We start from the raw sequence: 24,622 nt of genomic DNA on the forward strand, positions 1-24,622 counted from the left end.
GGCCACTGGGTTTTAGTATTTGTATGGAAGGTTAGCTGCACCCAGTCAGTAGCTGTGGCCAAAAGGAGCTGCAACCCTCCTAAAGGGTGAAAGTGTAGGGGCTTTGTGAACATTATTTTCCTCACTGTCCCAAAGCACATGCACTTTACCTTTGTAGGAGCAAAGTTTTTTTGTTTTTGTTTTCTTTTGCCTACTTTCAAGTTTCTGACTGATCTAAACAGTTGCTAAAAATCTAGTTATTATAAAATTGTTATTATCTGCTACAATTACATTTATTTAAAGTCTAGGTATATCTTTTTGATATCCTAAAGTGTAAAAAATCTTTATAAGATGAGGGCAGCTCTGATTTTGGGGAAAAGTCAAATGTTATTCGTAAATATATCTGGAGAAATAAAATGGATCAATCCTGGACCAAACTGAGTAAAATTCACAAAGACATTACCCTGGATGGCTGGTACAATGGCCTGAAGGCACATCCAGAAGGCTTCTAAGCAACAGCAACATACTAGAATATATGTCTGCCTATAAATCAGTTTTGAAGGATGATAGTGATATGACTGTATAATTTCTGATAAGGTTTCCAAATAGCTAATCATTAAGGTATAGGTATAATATGAATGTAGGCATTAATGCCTCTATTTAGGATCAGACTTCTTTAAGAAAAGAGAATGATGGCTTACAAATAACAGAGAATGTGGAAAATAGTGATAACGACTAAAAAAGTTACAAAAGAAGGGTTTAATACAGGCACTTTTTAAAAATAAGTTTTTAAAAGGATCTTTTAGCTTACTTTTTACATATTTATTCAGAGTGATTCCAAAAAGACAATGTCATTTCTAAATTTTCAAGGTTTACATTAACTTTTATACCATACTAGGATATCAGTATTATTTAGCCAATTCATAAGATGGTCTGTTTACAAAATGGTAGCTTTTATTTGTAAAATTTAACCTATACGTACATATATAGGTCTCAACTATGTATTTAATACTATATAGAAGTAAAAGACAGCAATCACATGTCAAAGAACATATGCCAGGCAACTGCTTATAATTAAAATAAAGTCATAGACTCTAGCAAAGGATTAGGTAGTGTTGCCATCTCAACTACGCTGAAATACCATGGAAGAAAATCAGAAACAGGTATTTCTTCATTACTTGATCAGATTCCCAGGGCATAAAGTAAGAGTTAAGCCAGGGTCTGTCTTGCCATTGATAGTTATTCATTGTTTATTCAAATTACTGAGTACCTACCACATACTCAGTCCCAGGGGAAGTGTTAGGGATACAAGGTGAGTAATATCTAGGCTCTGACCTTAATGAGCATTTTTTAAAGCTCATTAATTCCTTGTAGAGTAACAGAATGGTCAGATTAACATATAATCACTTCCTTCAGACAGCTTGTTAAATAAAATAAAGTAACACAAAACTGTATTTAGTAACTCTAAAGTAAATTTAATTTGCAAAACCAATGGAAAAAATTGATTAGCTAATACCTCAATGTACAGGTATAAAGATTATGCTAATTTTGCCAAATATTATACTACTAAGCATATAGAAAAACTATTTTACAAATCAATTGTGACTTTTATAATAACCTTGCTTTTGAAAAAAATTTTAAATCGATTCCCAGTATCTCTAACATAAAATTTTTTGTTTCATGAGTAACCTCTGAGAACAGTATGAAACACTTTATTAACAATGTGGCTATATTACCAAAATAGAACTTTTGGCCCATCATCAAATGGCTTAAAATTTAAAATCTAGATATCGGCATTCTACTGGAAGCAACACAATGGAGAAGAATAGAACTGAATACATCTTTTCCTTAAATCAAGAAAATGATGAGAATTTTCTTCTAGGGAATTCCACTGGTGAACTGAATAAGTCTTTATTTCCATAGGAAGAAGAGCCACACTTTGTGGCATAAATCTAAATTTACAAAACCACTCTGGTTTTGGCAAGAAAATGAAAGCAGACTATTTTGAATAAGTTGGACGCGGGCAGTATGGCTCGCTTTTGAGCTTTAAAATCAAATATAAACCTTGGAAAAGCGGAAGCTTCCTACCACGTGATTACTAATCTGATCATAGTTGGGCACCCACGAAGGCTGAATTTTCTTTAGTATAAGATAGGAAGTTCCGAAATGATCAATTCACTTTACCTTTCAACCTTTTCAAGTAAACTGGAACGTCACTTTTAATACTTTTGGAATCCTCTTCCGTTCTCTCCCAGACCATCTGAGGAGGGTTGTTCTGTGCTAGCCAGTCAGCTACTTTGTTTTCTGGTGCCATCATTCCCGTTTGAATCCCCGGCAGGTCTTGAGTTCCAGGAGAAGACTTCTTTGACTTGTGGCGCTGCTCAGAAGTAAATTTTGTCACATGGTCTCTAATAGTTACCTTTCCTGGGGTACTGTCATCAAATTCAATGGTAAATGAAGCGTGCCCTGCACCTGCTGTGTGGGGACTCGGTGTGTCTTTTGTTGGGATTTCATGAATAGTGCTTTCTGTTATTTGTGATGGTTGCTGAAATTCTTTTGTAGGGATTTCAAAATAACTTGGTTCCCTACAGAAAGGAAAAAGTACTTCTTCGTTTGCAGCTGCAGATTGTTCCTCGACTTGCTTGGCATCTAAGCTGCACCCTAATGAGAAAAATAAGAGAAAATTCAAAATATTTGGGAGCTTCTAGCATTTGAGAGAGTATAGTAATGGCCATTTGTATTGCTTCAAGAGAATCAGAAGGCAGGTCACAGTCTGGATGAAAAACAATGGCAAATCTCAGAGAGAAGAAATAATTTTGATTATAAACATGGCATTCAGTTACTAGTAGGAGATGCAAGATAAGCAGCAGCAATGACAAAGGATAGCAAAGCAGTTAAGAGATGGGCCTTGAATGGCCAGGTTTACTAGTTTTTCCAACTTGGATCTAGAAGTTATCAAGATGCAAAAGAACTGAAATTACATGTAGGTGGAGATGCATGTACAATCTACATGTAGATATCTTGAGTGACAGAAAAAAAATGTGAATTTCCTTAGCAAGTAAGAAAGATGAAATATCTGAAATATCGATGAACACAGTAGAGATCCAAGGGAGAACTGGTGCTCAAATGAGGAAATAAACATGAAGTCAGTATTTAAGTGATGATCTAGAAGTAATGATTCCACTTACCATTTTCACCATCACATTCAGAACCATTACTTTTAGAATGACCAAAATAATATCATTGATGTGTGATCTTTGCAAGAAGATACATTTTATAAAGAATAAAAGAATGTTAAAGACAAAACATGTGGTTTGCTCGCAGTATTGCAATCCAAGCAGCAGGTTGAAAGAAATAAGGTGAAAATAGAAAATTTAGTTGCCAGCCATTAATTCCAGAAGAAAATTCATGTACGTTTTTCTATATAGCAGAATACGTGCAAGTGTCAAAATCCTTGGAGAAAAGCTAAATTATAAATCCCAGATCAACAACAAGAGTTGGCAGAAGAAGCAAGAAACTTTGGAACAAATATAAAGGTATAAAAATAAACAATTTATACAGAATATATGTAGAGGCACAGAAATGAAATGATAATTGAAATGTGTTATGTATTTGTGATTAGAAATGCGAATGCAAAAAAATATATTAGAGATTAAAATGTCCTGCTTATCAGGAAGTGAAAGAACCATGGCTATTATCAAGATGGTAAAGAGTGAGTTCAAATGAAAAATACTTCCCTAAAGCTCAAAAAAAACCCCACATTCTTTTAAAAATATATTGATAGGAAAACCATTTGCAGATAATTTATTAGGAAGAAAGGGCAATATAGGGCTACTAAGTTGTTTCCAATCATTTTCTAAGTATGTGAAATATTTAGTCTCTTTTGAAACATCTTTTTGAATCTAAAATCTTGATGGGATTCTTCAGGGGCTATAATTGACTTCTGGGCAGTACTCTGAATATGAAACAACCATGATACTGTTTTTATGCTACAGAAGACTGAGAGCACAACATTTCTGTAATCAAATGTGTGGGTAGGGTATAAAAGACATCAAGCTCCATTTCAAAAAAAAAACCCTACAGACAAGGTAAACCATACCTAACAAAAACAATTTTCAATGTAAAAACGATCCTTTTCAAAATCTACTTAGTTTTTCTGACTTCTGAAAATGAAAAAAATTATATCGGGAAAAACTATATTATCAAAGCAAAAATTTTATATGCTATTTAAAAGAAGAGGTTATACAAGACTCTTAATAACCTAAAATCACACTTTAAAAATTTATTAAAGAGTTTATCTTTTTCTTGGAAGCAGCTATGCTCACCACTATACCACCTATGCTGCACATTTTAACTTTTTTATTAATAAAAATGTCCACTTGGACTTTGAGTGTTTACTCTGAAGGCATTCTGTGAGAGTAAAATGCATTAACCACTCCCCATATATAAACTCATTAATAAATGTTCTTTTTAATTTTTTCTTACATTGACTTATGTACAAGGTATTGTATTTGATCAATTCCATATAGTACAACTGGTTTATAAACTTATCCTACCAACATATATACACATACATTCATTCATTCATTCATTCTTTTGCTTTGTTCATCCTTCAGATAACAGAATGTTACTAGGGACAAGGCGCGGTCGTTTTCTAATAGTGCCACCTGGGTATCCATATAAAACAATGTGCTGAACTACGAAGCACAAAACACAAAAAGCTGGGCTAGGGATGTACGATTTATCATCCACTTGCCATTCAGCATTCAAAGAAATCTTTTCCTCCTTTGTGAATGAAAAATTCCCAGTTAGTACAGTAAAGTCATCATCCCCTTAGTCCTACTTCAAAATCCCCTCTACTCCAAGGACTGGAAACCTGAGACTTATACACGTTAACACCCGCCTCATCCAGAAGTCAGTGATCTAAAACTGTCAAGCTGCACGAGAGTGGAAAGGCATCCTGTTATGATCGGAGGATTATAACCAGGCAGCCTGGTTTAGTGGAAAGCCTGGATATGATCTGAAATCAGATAAACCCTGTCTTTATCGTCTTTAATTCTAACTTTCCTCACAGTAAAATGGGGGAAATAGTAATATCTATCCTTAAGATTGCTGGGCACATTTAGTGAGATATGTATTAAATGAGATAGTGAAAGTGACCCAGAACAAAGCCTTGCCACCAAGTAGGCACACAAATAAAAGTTTCTCATTTCCTCTCCCAAATCTCCAACACAGCGAAGAATTAGAGAAACAAAAGACTAAAACCAAAAATCTAACTCTGAAAAACCCAAGATACATATGACAATGCCTAGTCTCTCATATTCGTGAACTTCACTAACTAGAAGTCCCTGAGAGCCTTTCACTATTTCTCAGATGACAAGTGGCCAACCTAGAGGGGGTGTACGAGTGAGGATTAAGGTCAGACAGACTACTGAGCAGCAAGAGTCAAATGGTAGAGAGAAGACTACAAACAATCGAGAGCAGAGACAGGGCTCAGAGAAGCACTAGTCCAGACCCATCAGCACACAGGGCTACGCACACTACTTCAAAGTCTCTCACAGACGTTGCTGTAGCATATCACAGTTCAATACCGTTTATTTAGTATTCATCATTCAATATTCATAAGGATGATTCTGAGTCATAAAGTAAAAATTGTAATTATATTTAGCCTTCTCTGCTCGAGAAGGTAGCGATATAGGTAATTCATTTAATACACGAAATATAAGAAATGGTTACACTTTGAAAAAAATTGTCAGTTTTTAAAGTAAGTTCAGTCATCTCAAAAATTCATTATGTGGAAGAATTCACTTTATTGAAGATAAAAACAGATCAAGTGTGGGCCTACTATCCTTGGAAAGTGTGGGCCTACTAGAAAAATTATTAGGGGTCGTTTAAATTAATATAGAAAAATAAAACAGCTTTTCTCTCTTAGAACACTGACAGAACATACTCGAATTCATGAATTTAACATTCACTAATCTTCAAAATCTATTTAATTTATATTTAAAGTAAATGACATACTAAATATGCTAATATTTTATACTATTTTATTTGTACTAATATTGTTATTAATCTCAATTCTAGATGTGTAAAACTTTTTAATAGCTGATTGTTAAAATTAAGTATGTTTATCTAAATCAGAGCAACTGGTGATAGTATCCTTAAGTTCTTGAGATATTTTATGATTGCGAGACCTTTCAGGGAAACTTGTAATACATGTATAAAACTTGTAATAAATCTAGAAAAAATGCTCCCATCATTCTTTTGTACTAAATTAAATGAAATATTAAACTAATTCAAGATGACACAGACTCTAAGTATGAAAGTTCATTCTGGTTAAGACATCCATCCAACCTAGTATATTCAAGTACCTGAAATTACAAAGACTGAGAAACCACTTTTGCTTAAAAGGAATTATAACTTGAAAGTCTCCAAATTTAGTTTGATGATTTTAAAAATCAATAAAAAAGAGCCAAAAATCTACTCAGAGTCGCACACGCCTTTTCAAAATGTATGCAACACGTAAAGGCCTTTCATTGTAACTTAAATAAATGTTTACACCCATATTTAGTAGAAGAGTATTACCTGTAGCTAAAATGAAGACTAATTCTTCTTAATAAGACTCAAAATATTTACAAAATTTCATGAGGAATTGATGGAGCTAACTGAGCTAATTCTAGGGTTTTCAGGTTATTTGGTAAGTCTATAGGAGATTCTGGACACACGGAGACCCTCAGAGAGGAACATCAAAAATCACTAGGTAGGACTCTATTACCCTTTCTGGAATGTTCACCTTTCACGATTAAGTACTAAGATTTTACATTCTAAAAATTGGTAACCAAGAAGCAAATCGCTTTTTGTTTCACCAAAAGAGTATGCTTAGAGAAGAAATAATTAATCAAGCTAATCATTTGTATTTCACAATTTGAAATATGTTTTTAAAAAACCTTAATTTCAAAATGATAAAATGAAGTAACATTTAACATACATTTTCGAATTTGATTCTACAGTCTCTGCTGCCATCATAAATTATTTCAGATGAGTAAAAACTGTTCCCCTCATCCTATATTTAAAGAAACTACAAATGACAAATCTGAAACAGCAATACCCTTATACTAGTATCAGGAAGCAAATGAGGCTCTCATAAAGCTGTTCAACTCCATCTGACAACTCGCTTTAAGCTATTAAACATGCGATGGAAATCACTTAGTTCTTTCTTACTCAAAAACAATCCCAAGGTTATGAGCTTTTGTCATTGAGCAGAAATGCCACTCACTGAGACAGGCCACACAAGCTGATAATCATTTAAGAATTTAGTTTCATTCACAAAGATAAAATTACTACTGGATGCTTCAGTTTGGTATCTATTTTATTATGCTGAGGTATGAGGTGTCAGTTTATCACGCCAATTAATTTTTGGAGTTTTGTTTAAATCTTTGTATTCTGTGAAGTGTACCTTTTTTGGAGTGGGGTGTGTGTGTGTGTGTGGTGGCTGATGAAATGTTAATTGCTTGTGGTTAAGAGCCAAGCTCCGTGTGTTAAAATCCCAGCTGCACTATTTGCTACCTAGTAATTAATTCACGTCTATGCACCTCAGTTTCCTTATCTATAAACTGGGGAAAATAACGGTAACTCTCTTTCAGTATTGCTCTGAGAATTAAATGATTAAACGTATGCAGGTATTTAGAAAGTGTCTAGATAAAGAAAGCAGCGCTGAAGCGTTAGCTATTATTAAGAAATCGCAGTTCTGTTTCCAGTACAAAAATTAAACATAATACTTCATTGTATTCTAGAAGTTATATACTTTAGATTTCAAAAGTTATTTTGTGAGTGAGGGGGAGAAATCAATTTTTAATGACCAGATAAAATCACTATCACAATTATTTTCCAAATTTAGCGATAGTGACATTCTGCTGTTTTCTTTTTAAATTAACCACCTAATAATCAGTACATTTTTTTCCTCGCTCTCTCTGCTAGGTGGTGGTTCTAGTGCACAGTGATACTATGTGATCCTTGAAATAAGTAAATTAAGTTTAGATGAGAAGTCACACCCACAAAATACTGCATCAAACTGTATAACACATTAGCAATATACCCATGCAGATATATTTTGAATTTTTTACCGCCTGATGTTATGTGTATACATGTCTGGGGAGAAAAGCAAGCAGGAATTAGTATAATTTACGTGGGAATACGTTGGGAGAAAGCGATAAAAACTGCTAATATGATGAGGCTCTCTAAGGAAAATGGGGCAAAATCGGAGAACCTTGACATAAAATCTATTTGGCAGGCAAAAGACAGCCACTGCAGTTTTGTGTGGGGGAAAAAAAAGAAAATGAACAGCTTGGATTTGTTGTGCAAAATGAACAGAATGAGGGTTGAAACTGGAAGTAGGAAGTAGTCAATTATGACTCAATGAAAAAAAAAGGCAACAGAAGCAGGTAACATATAGACAGATGAGCGGAAGGGAAGACACAAAGATTTCAAACAAAGTAGACATTCTTAATTGCCTTCCCGTATCCATTTCCTGCTCTTCCCTCCTAAAAGAACTTCAAAGTTCCCAGGTACCGCTGTTCCCTGACACAGCTCGTGTGCCTTAGGGAAAAAGTAACCCCACACTCAGCTTCAGGGTTGACAAGACTGGCGTAAGGGTCATCTCATAAGCCTTGCACGGGGCCTAGTTCAGAAATCCACAGGTGACCTCCTCCTGAAGCTGTGACAAGCCAGTGAGATGCAAGATGTTGTTGAAACTTTGGGGAAAATTCTTCTCCTAACTGCTGGGGATCTTCTAGAAGCAATCTCTGCTATTTTCTGCCTGCTGTGATCAAAGCGGCATATACCCTCGACTGCTGCTGGCGGGCAGCCTATGATACGAGCATGAAGGGCAAGTCCCCAGTATGCAGCCACGGTGGCTACAAGGGCTGAGAGCTAGCTAATGACTCTGTTGAGATGCTGCATTAATCAATCCTGAAGAGGTTCTGTGATTTAAGCCAATAAATATCTTTCCTGTTTAGTCTCAGGAAGAATTTCTGTTATTTGCATCTGAGGGTTTACTCAATAATAGTTTCTGAGCTTGGGCTCGAAGAAAATTGTGATCTTGGAAACAAGGAAGCTGCGATGGAAATTTGCAAAGTTGAGAACTTCAGTTTGGGGCACTGTAAAATCAAGTTGATAAAGCCAGCTTTCTGAGACTTGTATCCTGGTAAAATGAGAGCATATTTAAAGAACCAGTGTTCTTACTCTTCAGCTAAGAAAATGTCTTATTTATCTGGTAGAATTAGGGTAAAAGGTAGAAAATTGAGAAGTGCTCTTAAGGAATCTATCCTTGACTCAGAGTCAACTTCGTTTTCCAGGCCGCTCCCTGGTGCCTGTATTTAATTCCTCCAGTTCTGGATCCTTATCTACTGTTATCACGGAAACCGTCTGCTCTGTCCTTTGGCGTGGATGTCTTTGCCAAGTCCTTAAGTGATAGACAATTTATACTTCCGTTTATTTCCTGGAAATCCTGATTTTCTGGCTTATGGCCACTTAGTTCACTACCACACTCCTCCATAAACTGGAGAATATATTCTTTGACTCTTAACCTGAGAATGTGACCCAAACTATTTCTTCTTTCTGGCTGCTGAGATCAGCTAATCTTGTTGCTACCATATCCCAACAAACTGGACACACTGAGGTTTTAAAGAAGTTTTAATTTCATATCACATTTCTAATAGAAATTGTTCATTTAAAAATATGATTACATGCTCGTAAATCTAATGAAAATACCCAAAATTAGTTTGTACCTACGTTTTGGTCTAATTGAAACATTTTAATAATTATTTTAAAATACTTAAAATGCCCAGTTATATTATTAATCTTTTTCCAAGTTATAACAATCTCATAAATAAGTTGGAAAAAATTTTTTAAAATAAGTGATTCACAAAGATTTTGGAATTAATAATTTATGTGACAATCATTTAGAATAAATAAATTTAAATTAAAATGGAAATATCATTAAAATATTAATTGACTATTTTTATAAAATTAAAGAGCAGTAGATATCCCTTTTTAGGGTAGCAAGATTTTTTTTGCTTGGATAATAAATTCTTTCCAAAATATCCCCAAATTTCATAGTCTGAGTTTTTTTTTTTTACCTGATGTTCCAGTTTCATGATTTTTTTCTTCTGGTTTGCCATTTGACTTGAAAGCTCTTTGTTCATCCACTTCGTCATCTCCCCACCACGATGGCTGCCCATATAATGGTGTACCACGGGGCACTGCAGAAGTATCTGGAAAGAGATGGGAGAAATCTATCTAAGCATATGAAACAGAAAAAAATACACTTTTGCAGAATGCTAGAATTGTCTGGTTGATTTATCAAATGAAAAACAAAGTATAGTCCAGATAGCTGAAAGCTGAATAACTCAGTACTTGTGTTGGACGTTATTCCATGTTGGATATGACCAAATAAATGAAGTTTTGCGCTGGCTACTATCTAAGTAATGCAAACTGCTGTAGCCCAATAGCTTTTTATTAAAGTATAATCAGTTTTTTGGTATATAGAAATGACTCATAATCTAAAAGATAACACTAAAATAAATTTTGGTATGAGTAACCATTAAAAAAATTTTTTAACGCTGTAGGGTGTTGCACAGCAACTACATTTAAACTAGCTGTGAACAGGACTCACAGATTTACATTTGAACACATTTGGTAATGTCTATCAAATTTAAAAAATTGCTTTTGTATGAATGGGATTATTTACATAAAGCATTTTTTACAGTTCCTAGAACATGATAAATACAATTACGATGACACAGCACCATTGGATATTTCCTATTAATTCATTTGTTATTATAATTCATAATTCAGAAGAAAAAAAAAAAAAAACCATGAAATAATAAAAATACTATAGGGTAAATTATATTTACTTCCCTCAAATATTTAAACATGGTAAATACACCTACATACAACTGTCATAATATTTTGTAATGATTTCTAGTGAAAGCACTAGCTGCATTAAAACTCACCGTGAAATTGTCATTATTATTAATTTTACATGGACATGGCCAAAGTTTTGAGAACAAAGCATGCCATCTCTTCATAATCAAACATAAATATGGTATTTTCAAAGAAGGTAACTTACCCATGGCTTTTTCCTCAGATTTCAGTGCCTCTGTAGCTTTGTGCTGTATTTCTGTTGCAGTATCTGCTCCCTTTGAATCAATGCTTTTGGCACATGCAGATTTTGCTAATTCTGGTTCTGAAGATTTTTGGGACAACTTAAGCTGAATGGTAAACTTCTCATGCTATAAAACATGAGAAAATGCAAGCGAAACATCTATGAATGAAATCAACCCCAGCAAATGGGAGGTTTACAAAGGAAATGAGTAAAATCTTTTTACCTTTAGAGCTTCTTCAGGGACTCTCATTTCTCCTCGTACTACAGTGAAAAGATTTGTATGTAAACAGGGCTAAGGGAGTATATGCTTTTGAAATTCTGATATTCAGGCTTAAAATGATCAAAGATAATTTAGAAATTGTCATATTTTAAACAGGTAATCACAACAGAGTTACTATACTCCCCTAACAGTTAAATGTTAAAACATGCTCGAAATATAAAAATTTTCATTTTTAAATACTGAAGAAAATCTTAAAATCTAGCAAGTAATTCTAAACTTAGGTAATTTTGGCCTTCAAGAAGCAAATAACTGGGGAATTAATCAGAGCATAAAAGACATTTTCAGTTCTAACAATAGGCTACAAAAAAGAAAAAGCACCTGGATCAAATTATATTGATAGCTAATCACAAAAAAGTTAAAGGAAGTATCTCATCAGTGATTACCCAACAGTAAATCCTGAAGGAATTCAATGACTCAGACTCCACAAGCACTGATAAAAATGAAGTTCACTTTGAACATGCAAAAGAAATGCTATAATTAGAGTCCTTACAGCAACCACAAGCACCTTCTTCCTCCAAGAATCTCTCACAATCAAGGTCAGATTACATTATCAAACAACTGATTCTATACAGATTAGAGCAAAGTGCTAGATATAATGAATGCTTTCATTATTATGCCAAAAAGAACAATGCCTCTGTATATTAAAAAGGTCTTTCACTAAACAGCAGAGGTCACATTTCCCACCGTTACTAGCCTTGTAATGAAAGGGACTTTTATAACCATGTATTAAATTCTATTATTTATCAATTCAGAGCAACCATAACTTCAAGGTTAGAAAGCTTCTCATATGTAAGGAGCAGTATACACTGTTAACGCATGTTTAACCTATATTTCTACGCATTACAATAATAAAAGTTCATAATTTTTTAGAATTTTAGAGAGCTCTGAGGAATATCCTCTTCAATTCCCTTAACTCAGCTTCCTAGTCTATAGTTAAAGAACTTGAGGACTGGAGAGGCAGAACCCAAAGACGATAATCTAGTCAACTGATTGCAGTCCGGGGCTTCCCTAGCACTTTATATTGCTTCCGCTAGTTGTGAAATATTAAAATTTTCCTTTTCTGTTATGTACATATGCAGGTAAATAGTTGCTGGTATATATGGAAAGGTATACTTCATAACTAAGTATATTTATTGGAAAATAAAAGTCTAGTTACTTTGTATTAACACCTGGCAAAGATTCATAGCATTCTTACATTTTCAAGGGGAAACACAGCATCTTAAAAAATTGAAAGCCATTTCTATTTTTTCAATGGCAAACATAAATTTTAGCCTGCTGTGAGGGTTCTCTGGTGCTTCTGGTTAACTCCTGGCAGTGCTTAAAGGCTATTCCCCAAAGCTAGTCTGGGCTGTCATCTTTAGACTGAGACTTCTAAAAGATCAGAAAAAACTCGAGACAGGTTATACTTTTTAGGTTTAAATACTTTATTTATCAAAAAATGTTCATGTGTGTGGGACTGAAGAACTCAAGGATCCTTGTTTAGGTCATGAATTTACCTGAGAACTCTGGTATAACTATGAAATTCTGAGACTGTCCTAGTCCCAGCTTTTGCCTCAAAAGCTACCATCTTTCTAGTGGTACAGGCCTAAGTGACTGTTTTTAACTTGCTAATTGAGAAAAATAACAAACTAAGGTACAATTACTCACGATGTCAATAAGATACAAAATACATAATACAGTATTATTAACTATTAACTGTAGTCATGTCGAGTGTATCTGAATTTTTAAAAATCCCCAAAAAATAAGTTACAAAAAAGTTTAAATTATCAAAAATCGTAATCCTTACATAAGATGATGACTGTTACTCTAAGTCATCCCTAGGCTCAATTTATTCAAGAAATGTTTATCTAAAAGTAGGATCATGTAAACTCATCTACATAATAGTAATGTGTTCTAAGACACCATCCTTTATCTTAATGACAAGTTAAGGCTAAAAAGAGAGCAACATTTTAAACAGTTTTAGTCACTCCTGGGTGTCAAGCCTTAAAATACCAGGTCAGATATCACTGTAAACACATTTTTAAAAAATTATTTAAAAAAAATTAAGTCATTAAGTTGTTTCATTGAGGAAATACCAATTACAGAACAAGGGAAATTTTTAAAAATTTTCCAAATATTACATAACGAGCTTTTGTTACTTGGGATAAGATTTCCAGTGTTATAAGGTTTCAGAAAATGCTGTATTCTCAAACAATTTAGATGGGTATTAATATATCATTCTCTGAAAAACTATGATGTACTACCAAAAAATGTGACTCTCAGTGTTAAAGACACTGATGTCAGATAAATGAAAATATTTGAGTACAATTATTTTATACAATTAAAGAATGGGAAGAAAGTTTTTTAATTTGTATGTTTTTATGTGTGATTTAAAAATATATACATAAGAAGGTTATCCTTACTAATAATCCTTAAAGTTAGCCCAAAACTTTTTTTTTAATCTTCTCATTAGGATTACAGGAAATTTCCTTTATTTGACTGTATTTGATAATGAAATATATAATTATGCTAGATTAGATTCCACACTGTACTAAAAAGGCAGATTCTAGGAGATGCCAAAGGTTTAAAAACAGTTATGGCAGAAAACCTTTCAAGAGGAAAATTTTAATCTTATAGCTTAATTTGGTATCTTCAAAAAATACATCATTTTATTTTAGCAGATGAATACCTGTTCTACTTGTGGAAGAATCTTCTATAGGAACATAGTGTTTCAACAATTGATTTTAACTTTTCTTCTATGACTTTATTCTTTTATCTAATGGCTCATCTCAATTTCTTAAATTTAGATCTTTCGAGCTTTGAGAACAGTCCTCTCCTTTTGAAATTTGGGAAGTATGATTATGTTGTGTGTGTGTGTGTGTGCGCGCGTGTGTGTGTGTATCAACCACATTAATCAGGAAAAACCTTTACTTCTCTGAATGAGAGCACATTTTTAATGATGTTTATCCCACTCCTGATCATTTTAGCAGCCATTACCTGGACTGCCAAGCAAACAGTGCTACAGATAGTGTTCCAAGTGTAGATAATTCACGATCTTAGAAGCTATGAGAATGATTTTTACCTTGTTTCTAATATGATTAAGCCAATCATTTTGTGGATCATTATGGCAGGAGCAAACAACCTGGGGAAAAGAGAACTCCATTTTTATAACATATAATTATATACAATAATAAAATATCTCATAGTAACTCATATAACTGGGATGGTGAGGGGAGAATCTTAAGAATGAAAGTATTTAAGTGATGTTTAAATCATTTTCCACTACGCACAGAAACCATACCAAACTCTGATTTTCCTCTCGGCTCTCTAGTGGTTCCTTCTTAGTCTTTTATACTAGTTCCTCATCTCTCCCTCCTCTTAATGATGGAATGTACCAGTTTTCAGTCTTTGGACTTCGTACCAATATATCTTCACTCCCTTAATGTACCAGTTTTCAGTCTATGGACCTCTTACCAATCTATCTTCACTCCCTTAATGACCTCTTACCAATCTATCTTCACTCCCTTAATGATCTCATTCATTCTCAGGTTTTACATATTATTTATACAATGAAAATATCCAAATTTCTGTCTCTCCCCTGGTTTCAACTTGTAATCTAAAATGCCCAGACTCAACTTGTCAGCCTTCTGCTTCAGGCCAAAATAGACTAAAATGAACCGTATTTACTCTCCCAATTTAAAATAACAAAAACATGGACAAAATATATTAAACAATGGTTTTCAAGATAATCAACATCAGGCAACAAAGACAGTGATTCCCGAATGAAAAGAAACAAATCAAAGTGAGTCCAGTCACCACCCCAGATCGCTACTTTAAGAGAGCTTCCAGGTCACACTGCAAGGAGGGGTAATGCAAGCAGAGTCTGGAAGATTCCCCGGAGGAAACTGAGTTGAGAGTCTGGGGAGACCAAGGTGACTATAGTTCACGGGACTGAGTACTGAAGCGAAGAGGGCTGCCAGAGACAGAATTCCAGACATCTGAAGAGGTCTTGCTCAGTATTCAACTGAGTACTGATCAGCATATGCGAATGAGAAAACTATTATCCAGGGCTATGACAAGAACCACCTGAAATTAGGAAAATAGTGCCCAGTGCTCACAACAGGGCCAAGATTAGTGTCTGCTCCCAACAGCCAGGCTGGAAAAACTCATGAATTATGACTCACTGGACAAAGCAGAGGTCAGCCAATTCTGTAAAGGACCAGGAAGTAAATATTTGAGGGTTTTTTGGCCCATATGATCTCTGTTGCAACTACTCAACTCTGCTGTGGTAGTGCAAAAACGGTCAAAGACATATGTAAAGGAGTGGGTGTGGCTGTGTTCCAATAAAACTTTATTTACAAATACAGGCTGAGGGCCAGATTTGTCAGTGGGTTTGCTGACCCCTAAAGTAGAGCATACAGAAAGGTCTTGATTCTGTAGTGGGGAACAATTAGCCTAAGACTAATCTTAGGAGTATAACAAATCTTAAAAGCCAGACCCAAAGTGATAAAACTATTTCCAAGAAAATATATACAAGAAAGCTCGAAAATGTTTATAGAAATATAAAAATGTGCATACAATACTTGACAAGGTAAAATTCACAACGTCTGCCATCTAATCAACAATTACTATGCATGCAAAAGTCAATCTAGTGAAATTGATGCAGAACTGACACAGATGTCCACAAAGATGTTAAGTTATGATAACTTTATTATGTTTGAAAAGTTAAGCAGAGTTTTGGAAGATATCAAAAACAAAATCCAAATTGAACATCTACAAATGAAAACTATGCTGGATACATTAACGATAGATTATACCTCACCAAATAAAAGATTAGTAAACCTATAGTAATAGCAATAACAATCCAAATAGAAACACACAGAGAATAGATTAAAAAAACAGAACATAAGTAAGATGTGAGAAGACTTAGAGTAGTCTAATAAACACTTAACTGAAGTTCCTGAAGGAGAAGGAGGGAAGACAGAAAAAAATATCTGATGAAATAATGGCTGAAAATAGTTCTGAATCTGATTAAAACTATAAACTCGCAGATCTAAGAAGCTTAACAAACCTCAAGCACAAGATATATGAAGAAAACTATGCTAAAGGACATCACAATCAAACTGCTCAAAACCAGGGACAAAGGGAAAGAATGCAAGTGAGAATACAGTAGAAGAACATCTTCAAAGTACCGAAAGAAAGCAACGTCACCTAGAATTCTAAACCTAGCAATAATTTCAGTAACTATGGTGAAATACTTTTCTAGACATAAAAGCTGAAAGTATTCATCACCAGCAGAACTATGTTACAAGAAATGCTAAAGGAAGTTCTTATACAGAAAGAAAATAACACTAGATGAAAATATGAATCTATAAAAAGGAACACAGAACATGAGAAAGATAGCTGCACTGGATTAAGATATGAGTACAATGGGCATACAAATGTAAAATATTTTTCTTATCATTTAAATCTCTTTAAAAGATAGTTGACTTTTTACTAATAACAACGTAGTTATATTTTGGACTCCCATATCCTGTGGTTCACTGGCTCCGGCCAGGCTAACTTTTCATGCTGTTCCTCAAACAAGTCAAACATGTTCCTGCTTCTTCAAGCCCTTTGCCCTTAACTCTTCATTTTATGTGATACATATTTTAAAAAGAATTTAAAATATACAATTCCAAAGTACTGATGTTTAACAGTTCATTTTTCATATGTTCCTTTGGCTCCATAAGTGTAAAGGTTATATAATATGTTAAAAAACTGTTTTTTGATAAAGTTTAAGTTAAATATAAAGTAAAAACTATTATGCTCTAAGAACAATTTTAAAGTATTAGTACACATTTAACCATCAACTCTACTTAGCTGAGACTACATTTTCTCTGCTAGAGTGATAAAATCCAAGTTGTCATACATTTAATACATTCCTTAATACTGAAGTCCAGATGAATGGAGTAAATAAATTAAAACTGCAGAAAAACATTCAGCATGATGTGGAATATCTGTATTTTAAGTAAATACAAATAAGTCCTTTTCACCAAGTTTCTGCTTCGTATGAATAGAAGTGTTTTTATTTTTCTTCAATCACGTCCATTCTCTTCACTAGTGATTCTTTACCCTGTCCTAGGTAGTAGGATAGTCATGACCCTGTGACTTAGAATCCTATTTTTAAACAAAACGTTTTAAAATACACTCTACGAGCATAATGTACTTAATCAGAAAGCGTGGGTCTCAGAAGACATAAGATGTTGAAAATTTTGAATTAAACAGGCAATAAAGATGGAATGAAGTAAAAGTAGGGATGGCAGGAAAGGCAGGGTTAAATTTGTACATTGCCCTGGGGAGACTGATCTGTGCCACCATCATCCATCGAAAAAAATCCCTGGGCTGGGCTAATATTAAACACTCCTCTGTCTTCTCTCCAGTTACACGCTTTGATACCCAAATTACATATACCACAGCACTGCAAGGAGACCTCTGCTGAAACTATATATATAGAGAGGGGTAAAAAAAGCTGAGTCCATCAACTTTTCCAGGATTATTTTTAGGAATAGACATAGTAACAAAAATCTATATATTATTTTTAAATATGTATTTTAGCAGGGGAAGGCACTTTTAGCGTGCCTATATCGTGAATTTTTGTGTCTCAAGAAATGTTAATTTACACCAAAGATTTTTTTGATAAATTTAATAAGTGCGCAAAATCATAAAAGGATATCATATCCAAATCTCAGCTTATCTTCAAGTTTCAAGGTGATGTAAGTCTGTTCTGGAATCCTTACATCATTCACAAAAGTCTACAAGAAAAAAAAAAGAAATTCGGTTACATGTGTATTATTAATTAATACGTTTCAGATCAATACTCAAATACTCAAAACTGATACTCAGAAGTGCATACGATGCGCTGGGTAATACAGTTTATGTATCATAAAATGTGTCATGCATCTTATATGCTGATATGTGATTTCACACTAAGCCCTTTATCACTATTACTGCTAACACACAAAGAACCAGGTCGCAATTCCTCTAAGTGCACCATGCTGCAAAGACAAATTTAGGTACCTAAAAGTGATGCCAAGAAAACCGTCTACTGTAATGGGTAAAATACTTAATCCTTGATATCATCAGGGTGTACTAAACTTTCAATTTTAGCTTTTCTGGACAATTCTAATTATTTCTGAGGACTGATATTTCATTACTTTTATTCTTAGAATTTTTCAAAAGAACAAAAAGAACATTTACTTTAAAAAAGTTGAATAAAACTCATTCTATTTTACAATTGTCACTTGAGTCCTTTGGATCCTTTTATGAATCTAGGATACATATGGGATCTTAGTGATCTTATTTTTCCTGTCTTGAAACATTCTGCTATTTCATAATCCTGCAATTATTTCATCAATACTCATCAATTATTTCTATTAACAATAATGGAATTACCTAAAGTATCACTATCCAACAGAAACACATTGCAAGCCACACATATACTATTAAATTTTCTAGTAGGTACATTAAAAAAGGTAAACAGAGAGAGGTAAAATTAGTTGTAATAATTTTAAATAAAATTTAATAAAATTTTAATGAAATTTTAATTTAACCCATATTTCCAAAATAGTACCATTTCAACAAATATTCAATATGAAAATTAACAAGACATTCTACACTCTTTTTTTTGTACTTTTTTTAGAACATTCACATTTCAAGTGCTCAATAGCCATATATAGCTAGTAGTTACTGTAGTGCAATGCAGAGACACAGCAGGATGATGCAATTATGAAATAAATCATCATTTATTGCAGCAACTTTCAGCTTTCTTACTGCACCGCCCAAAATATTGCGCCATCTTTCCAAGAAAATATAAAAGACATCTGGTGACACTATCATTGTCTTTTTCTTTTTTAGCTTCCAAAGAACACAACTGAGAATTCAATATTTTTCATTTAGCATCCATAAAGGCAAGGAGAAGAAAATAGACAGGAAGATATTTCACAATTATAAGATTATAAAAGACGGCAGCACTCTAGTATGACAATGACAAAACTGATAATGTCAGCAAAATATCAGACCATGAGTCTTGAAATGAAGATAATTCTAGATAAATTTTCTCTAATGTAAGAATTTTCTCTAATGCAAGAAAAGACTGTTTCCAAGAACAAAAAATATATAGGGTATTTTTCATCCAGTTAGCCATTCAATAAGAAAGATCATGCAATAGTTTTCAATAAGAACCTAAACCATTGCGTATTTTAAAAGAAATTTTGACAGTTTTTGGTATGTGTGTTTCAACATTTATTTGATTTAGTTTTTTAGTGGACTAATGCTCAAGGAAAGTATCTATGTAAAGATAATTAGAAGGAAAGAGATGATGTAGAAATAAAATTAGTAGACTAATCTTCTGTTGTTTATAAACTGAAAAATAAGAAATGTTTTACAACTGTGGAAGAAGATGGCCATCCTCTTAATAGCATTTTAAGCTGTTAAAGTCTTTAAGATAATGCATTTTGACAATGCAAGAGCAAGAACTAAAAGTAATGATAAACTAGATATCAGCTGGGGATGTACTTGAAATGTGAATTAGACATTAATAAAACGAATCTATCTATCTATATCTCCCAGGTGAATGCCTGACAACTGATGAGTATTAGTGGCATTTAAAGAACATTAGATATTTTGTGTATTATGTATCTTTCATAACCAGAAAACTATGTCATCTCTAATGTTTTACTAAAATTTCAAGTTGTTTTTCATTATCCTTTTATGCTAATTTCTATAAGTTATTTGTAATAGGACACATATAATAAATGATGATGGCTATTATTCTTGGCATACTGGAAGATAAAGACCTGCTAGATTTATAGAACATAGAACAATGTTATACTTAATTGCCCAGAATGCAGATTATCATATAATAAATACCTGACATTTTTTTTCAATAAGTGGAAACTTTAAAAATTACTTTATTCTTTCCTTTTGATTTCTATTTTCTATATCATTGGATTTGAGCTGGCCATAATACCTGGGAAGGGTCCCTCCGTGGTGGGGAAGTTTAGAAGGGCCCTGAATGATGTACAGTAAAATGTATAAGGGGATTATGTTATTATGGTCATATTCTCAAGTGCCTATGCATAACCGACACTTTGTAATATGTCACAGAATCATTCTTTAAGTCTACAAAAAAATTTTAGAAGAAGCTGCAATCTTTATCTCAACTGCAGATAATATGGAGACAGCTGAATACTACTAAAACTTGATATCACAACTTGGTGTGATTTATGAGTAATCCTAAATCACAAGCTTTCAACATGCTTCACAGAAAGGTTGAACTGTTAATATAAAGAAAATTCAAAGGCTTCAGACATTTATAAACTCTAATTTCAAGTTCATTTCCAAAACAAACATTTTAGAGTGTTTTAAAACTTCTATCTTGAGTGTACCGAAGTATTCTACGTATAATTACAAAACAGAAAAGCTGAGGAAAATGATAGAAAAGAGATGAACAAAAGAAAATATTAATTCACTAATGCTTGGTAGCACAAGATAAACAATTAGGCATACTGTGTAAGAATGCCACAGTTCTAAGCTAATTTTATTTAAAACTGTCTTGATGTAAAACACCATTATTTACCCCGTATGCCGAAAATGACCTACCTATAAGATTAATTTTGAGGCTTAGGATTGCTCAACTCTCTTAAATATTAAGTACTTATTGAATGTTTAATATATGTACCGGGTACTTTCGGAGATCAAAAAACATATAATTTTAACATGCTGGCAGTTATAACTGAAACCTTCCCTGAGGTCTAAAAAGGCTTAGAAATATGAGCCAGACACATAGTTTCAGCTCACAAAAATGCAAGTGAAAACATCTGGGGAGAAAACAGTCAAAGAGGAACACACTCAACAAATCATTTTATTGAAGCAACTATAAAACATGTTAATAAGTTAAATATGAAAAGAAAAATAGATTTTGTTTCTTATATCAACGGTAGGTAGAACACATGAGGACAGCGAGGCAGAGAGTGAAGTCACAATCAAGATTTCAGAGTTCAGAAGTGGAATTGCTGGGATTCAAATTCTGGTCTCAGAACTACAAATCTCATGTCCTCGTCACATCAAGGAAGCTCAGGTGCCCCAGCCAGGAAAGCTCCTCAAACTCTCCCATGCACCCCACTAACCTCACAAAAGCAACCGAACCAGATAAATGCCAATTTAGTTTACGTACAACTAAATTTCATAATTGACAGTGTAAAATCATGTAACCACCATATATTACATTAATGCACCTGGAAATCTGAACTATGTGGCCAGTAGCACAACCGCCTCGCTCCCACCGCCTGTGACCAGTCTCTTCCTCCAGAACCATCCCCTTCCGTCCTCCCCACCCCACACAGGAACTCCAGAGTGACAGGGGGACTTGGCAGGGGCTGGGACACAGGGAGCCGAGTGGGTAGCCTAGTAACAAGAGCCGAGCTGGAGTGACAGGTGTGGTACCGTGGGTAGCCTGGGGCCCATGTGCTCCAGGGGAGGGAGGCGGCCGGAAGCAATGAAGGCAGACGAGGTTCCCAAGGGGCGTGCAGGGATGTGACCCACTGCAGCACCAGCGACAGAACCAGCGGCCTCCCCGGCAGAGCGACCTCGTTCCTGGCAGCAATAACATCACGTGTAGACCTAGGTCCCTTGAGAGTATATTTTAGAGTAAAATGAAAGGGAGAAGGAGTGGAAGTGGTCACAGGTAGAGTTATTTATAAATTGAGTTGAGTTGGTAAGTGCTTTAAAAAAATATAAGTGTATTTATTGAAAAGTATATAGGCTACAGGGTGCTAAACCTGTTTTAACTGCTTTTCTTACCGTAACAAGAGCTAACACTTACTTATGAATGGTTACTATTAAAAGTGTTTAAAATTATTAACTTATTTATGGCTTCACAATGACCCGAGAGGACTATCATTTTACTATTTCAATTAAAAAAAAAAAAAAGAGGAACAGAAAAATTATGTAACCTACTCAAGGTTAAACTACTAGTATGAATTCAAGTTGGGCTCATAACCACTACGTGTGTCCCCGTTAATTCTGAAATTACTACTTTTAACCTGATGTTCAAATTTCAAGAATTATATGAATATTAAGTAGTCTGTGAACAATAGTCTCCAAATTCTCTTAGGAATAAAATGCATGACAGTTGGTACCTCACGGGCTTTGGCTGCCAAAGTCAGTTCTGGCATATTGCCTACGCTGTCATTTGGGTGACAGTACATTTATCATTTGTGTAATGCTTTCACGTTCTGTAACAGGCACATATCCCGTGTGTATTGTCACATTTAATCCTCATAATATTATAGAGCAAGAATTATCATTTCACTGTTTTAAAGCTAAAACAAGGTGATTAAATTTTACATGGAGTCTTCAAATTCATAAACTTCGACTCTATATTTTCATACAGCTTTGGGAACTAATATGAATACACAGGAGGAAACTGAAGTTCAGAGAGATTACGTGATTTGTCCTAGGTTAACTGCTGGTAAATTACAGATTGAGATGTAAATCCAGGTCCTGATTTCAAGTTCAAAATGTAGATGTTGCTCTCTGTGAGTTATTATATTTCATAAAATTATTGAATATAATCAAATTTTGAGAAAGGTCAGCCTAGAGAAACTTAGAAATTAACACCTCACTTGACTTCTTTTACAACCAACACCAAATAAGTTTTACATTTGATCACAGGCTCTTAAAAATCACACTGTGATGTATTTCTCACTTATTATTTTCCAAGATAACAATGTAAAGACATCTCTGAACAACACTGTGGTCAAGATGAAACTTTCTAAGCTTAAAAATAGAATGTAACATTGTTAAAATATTCAATATAAAAAAGTAGTTAAAAAGTTTTTCCTGCAAAGGCCTTCATATAGAAAATTAATTCAATTCCACTCGAAAAAGATCTAGTGGGTTCATGAGCCATGCAGAACTCTGAGCTGGGCACTGCAGCATTATTTATAGAAGCAAAGGTCACATGAACTGTTAGGAGCTCATAAAGCAGTACAGTGACAGATAGTGCAAAAGTAGATTTAATACAAGGCTGATAATCAAGCACCCAAAACAGATTAAAACAAAGGTTTATAGGTGTGGAGAAGATGAGAATAATTCTGCAGATAGGAGCTGGAAATCAATACTGCTTACTTTATCCCTCATGTTAAAAGTCTGCACCTAGTCTGCCTATTTCTCTCTACTTCAATCCATTCAACATAACATCAGCAAGATAATATTCCTGAGCACCTTTTCTTTGCTCCCTTCGGGGAAAAAAAAGTGAAATTTGGGTTTTACTTTTAAAAATATGTACAAATTTTATAAATTACAAGGCAGATGGGAGAAGTACTAGGCTGAGGAAAATCTAACAAATTCTTTGGAGGAGACGGCATAGTATGAAACTACTGTTTCGGAGGTATGACAAGAGAAAGCGTGATGGAACATGAATCTGGAAATGTGGGTGATGCCCAATGTGAGATATTTCCGTTAAAACCTGAAGAATTTAGACTTAATTCTATGCTATGAGAAATAAATAAAGAAATGAATTAAACCAACAGCAAAACATACCTACAAAAAAAGTATCTCAAAGAATAAATACAAAAGTCCTTTACTGGCAGGCCAAATCGGAACAAAAAAAAAGTTTTGCTATATTTGCCAAATTTCTGTGAATGTATGTTTTGAGAAGCAAGAGCAGTCAGAAGCAGTTGGGATATATTTAGTTTCTGTTACATTCATTTAAAGACAGTCAACAAAACATATATGAACAATACTATATTGACTTATGTGAGCAGACCCATAAGAAAACTGAGAATAAGATAAGTTATTCAAACTTCAGTATTCTCTTATTCTGCGGCTAATTATATTCTTCCAATGTGAAAAGATCAAATGAATTAGGAAAAAATCCACTGTAGTTACACAAAAAATATTTTCAAAGTAGGAATCCGAAGCTGCAATGAGGAATTCGTTAAGGTACATGGATGTGCTTCGCTTTCTTTCATTCCAGCACAGGAGGTCCCAGGCCCTCCACCACCACCTGGTACCGAACCATGTTTCCACCTTTATTTTCTACAGTTAACCCACACTTCTGTCTCCCAAGAGTGCTTTTTTTTTTTTTTGCTTTCTTACTGTCATGTGTTTTCCCACATACAAATTTAAGCCATTCAGTGAGGTCAAACTTTCATCTAATCTCCTAAAGAAGACTT

The 24,622-nt window shown here is 34.1% G+C and overlaps 1 protein-coding gene across 9 annotated transcripts in view; it reads right to left on the minus strand.

The window, feature by feature from the left end:
* Positions 1-24,622, minus strand: part of CEP170 (centrosomal protein 170) — a 119,874-nt gene that overhangs the window by 53,074 nt on the left and 42,178 nt on the right. For all 9 annotated transcript variants that reach the window (XM_015591273.2, XM_015591274.2, XM_006914255.3 and 6 more), the window contains exons 4-8: positions 18,118-18,196; positions 11,367-11,425; positions 11,108-11,270; positions 10,116-10,250; positions 2,164-2,640 (exon numbers count right to left, since the gene is read on the minus strand). In XM_015591273.2, coding sequence (XP_015446759.1) covers positions 2,164-2,640; positions 10,116-10,250; positions 11,108-11,270; positions 11,367-11,425; positions 18,118-18,196 — 913 coding nt within the window. The remainder of the gene's footprint in view (positions 1-2,163; positions 2,641-10,115; positions 10,251-11,107; positions 11,271-11,366; positions 11,426-18,117; positions 18,197-24,622) is intronic.

The sequence above is a fragment of the Pteropus alecto genome, unplaced genomic scaffold (assembly GCF_000325575.1).
Source record: "Pteropus alecto unplaced genomic scaffold, ASM32557v1 scaffold115, whole genome shotgun sequence".
Lineage (NCBI taxonomy): Eukaryota > Metazoa > Chordata > Mammalia > Chiroptera > Pteropodidae > Pteropus > Pteropus alecto.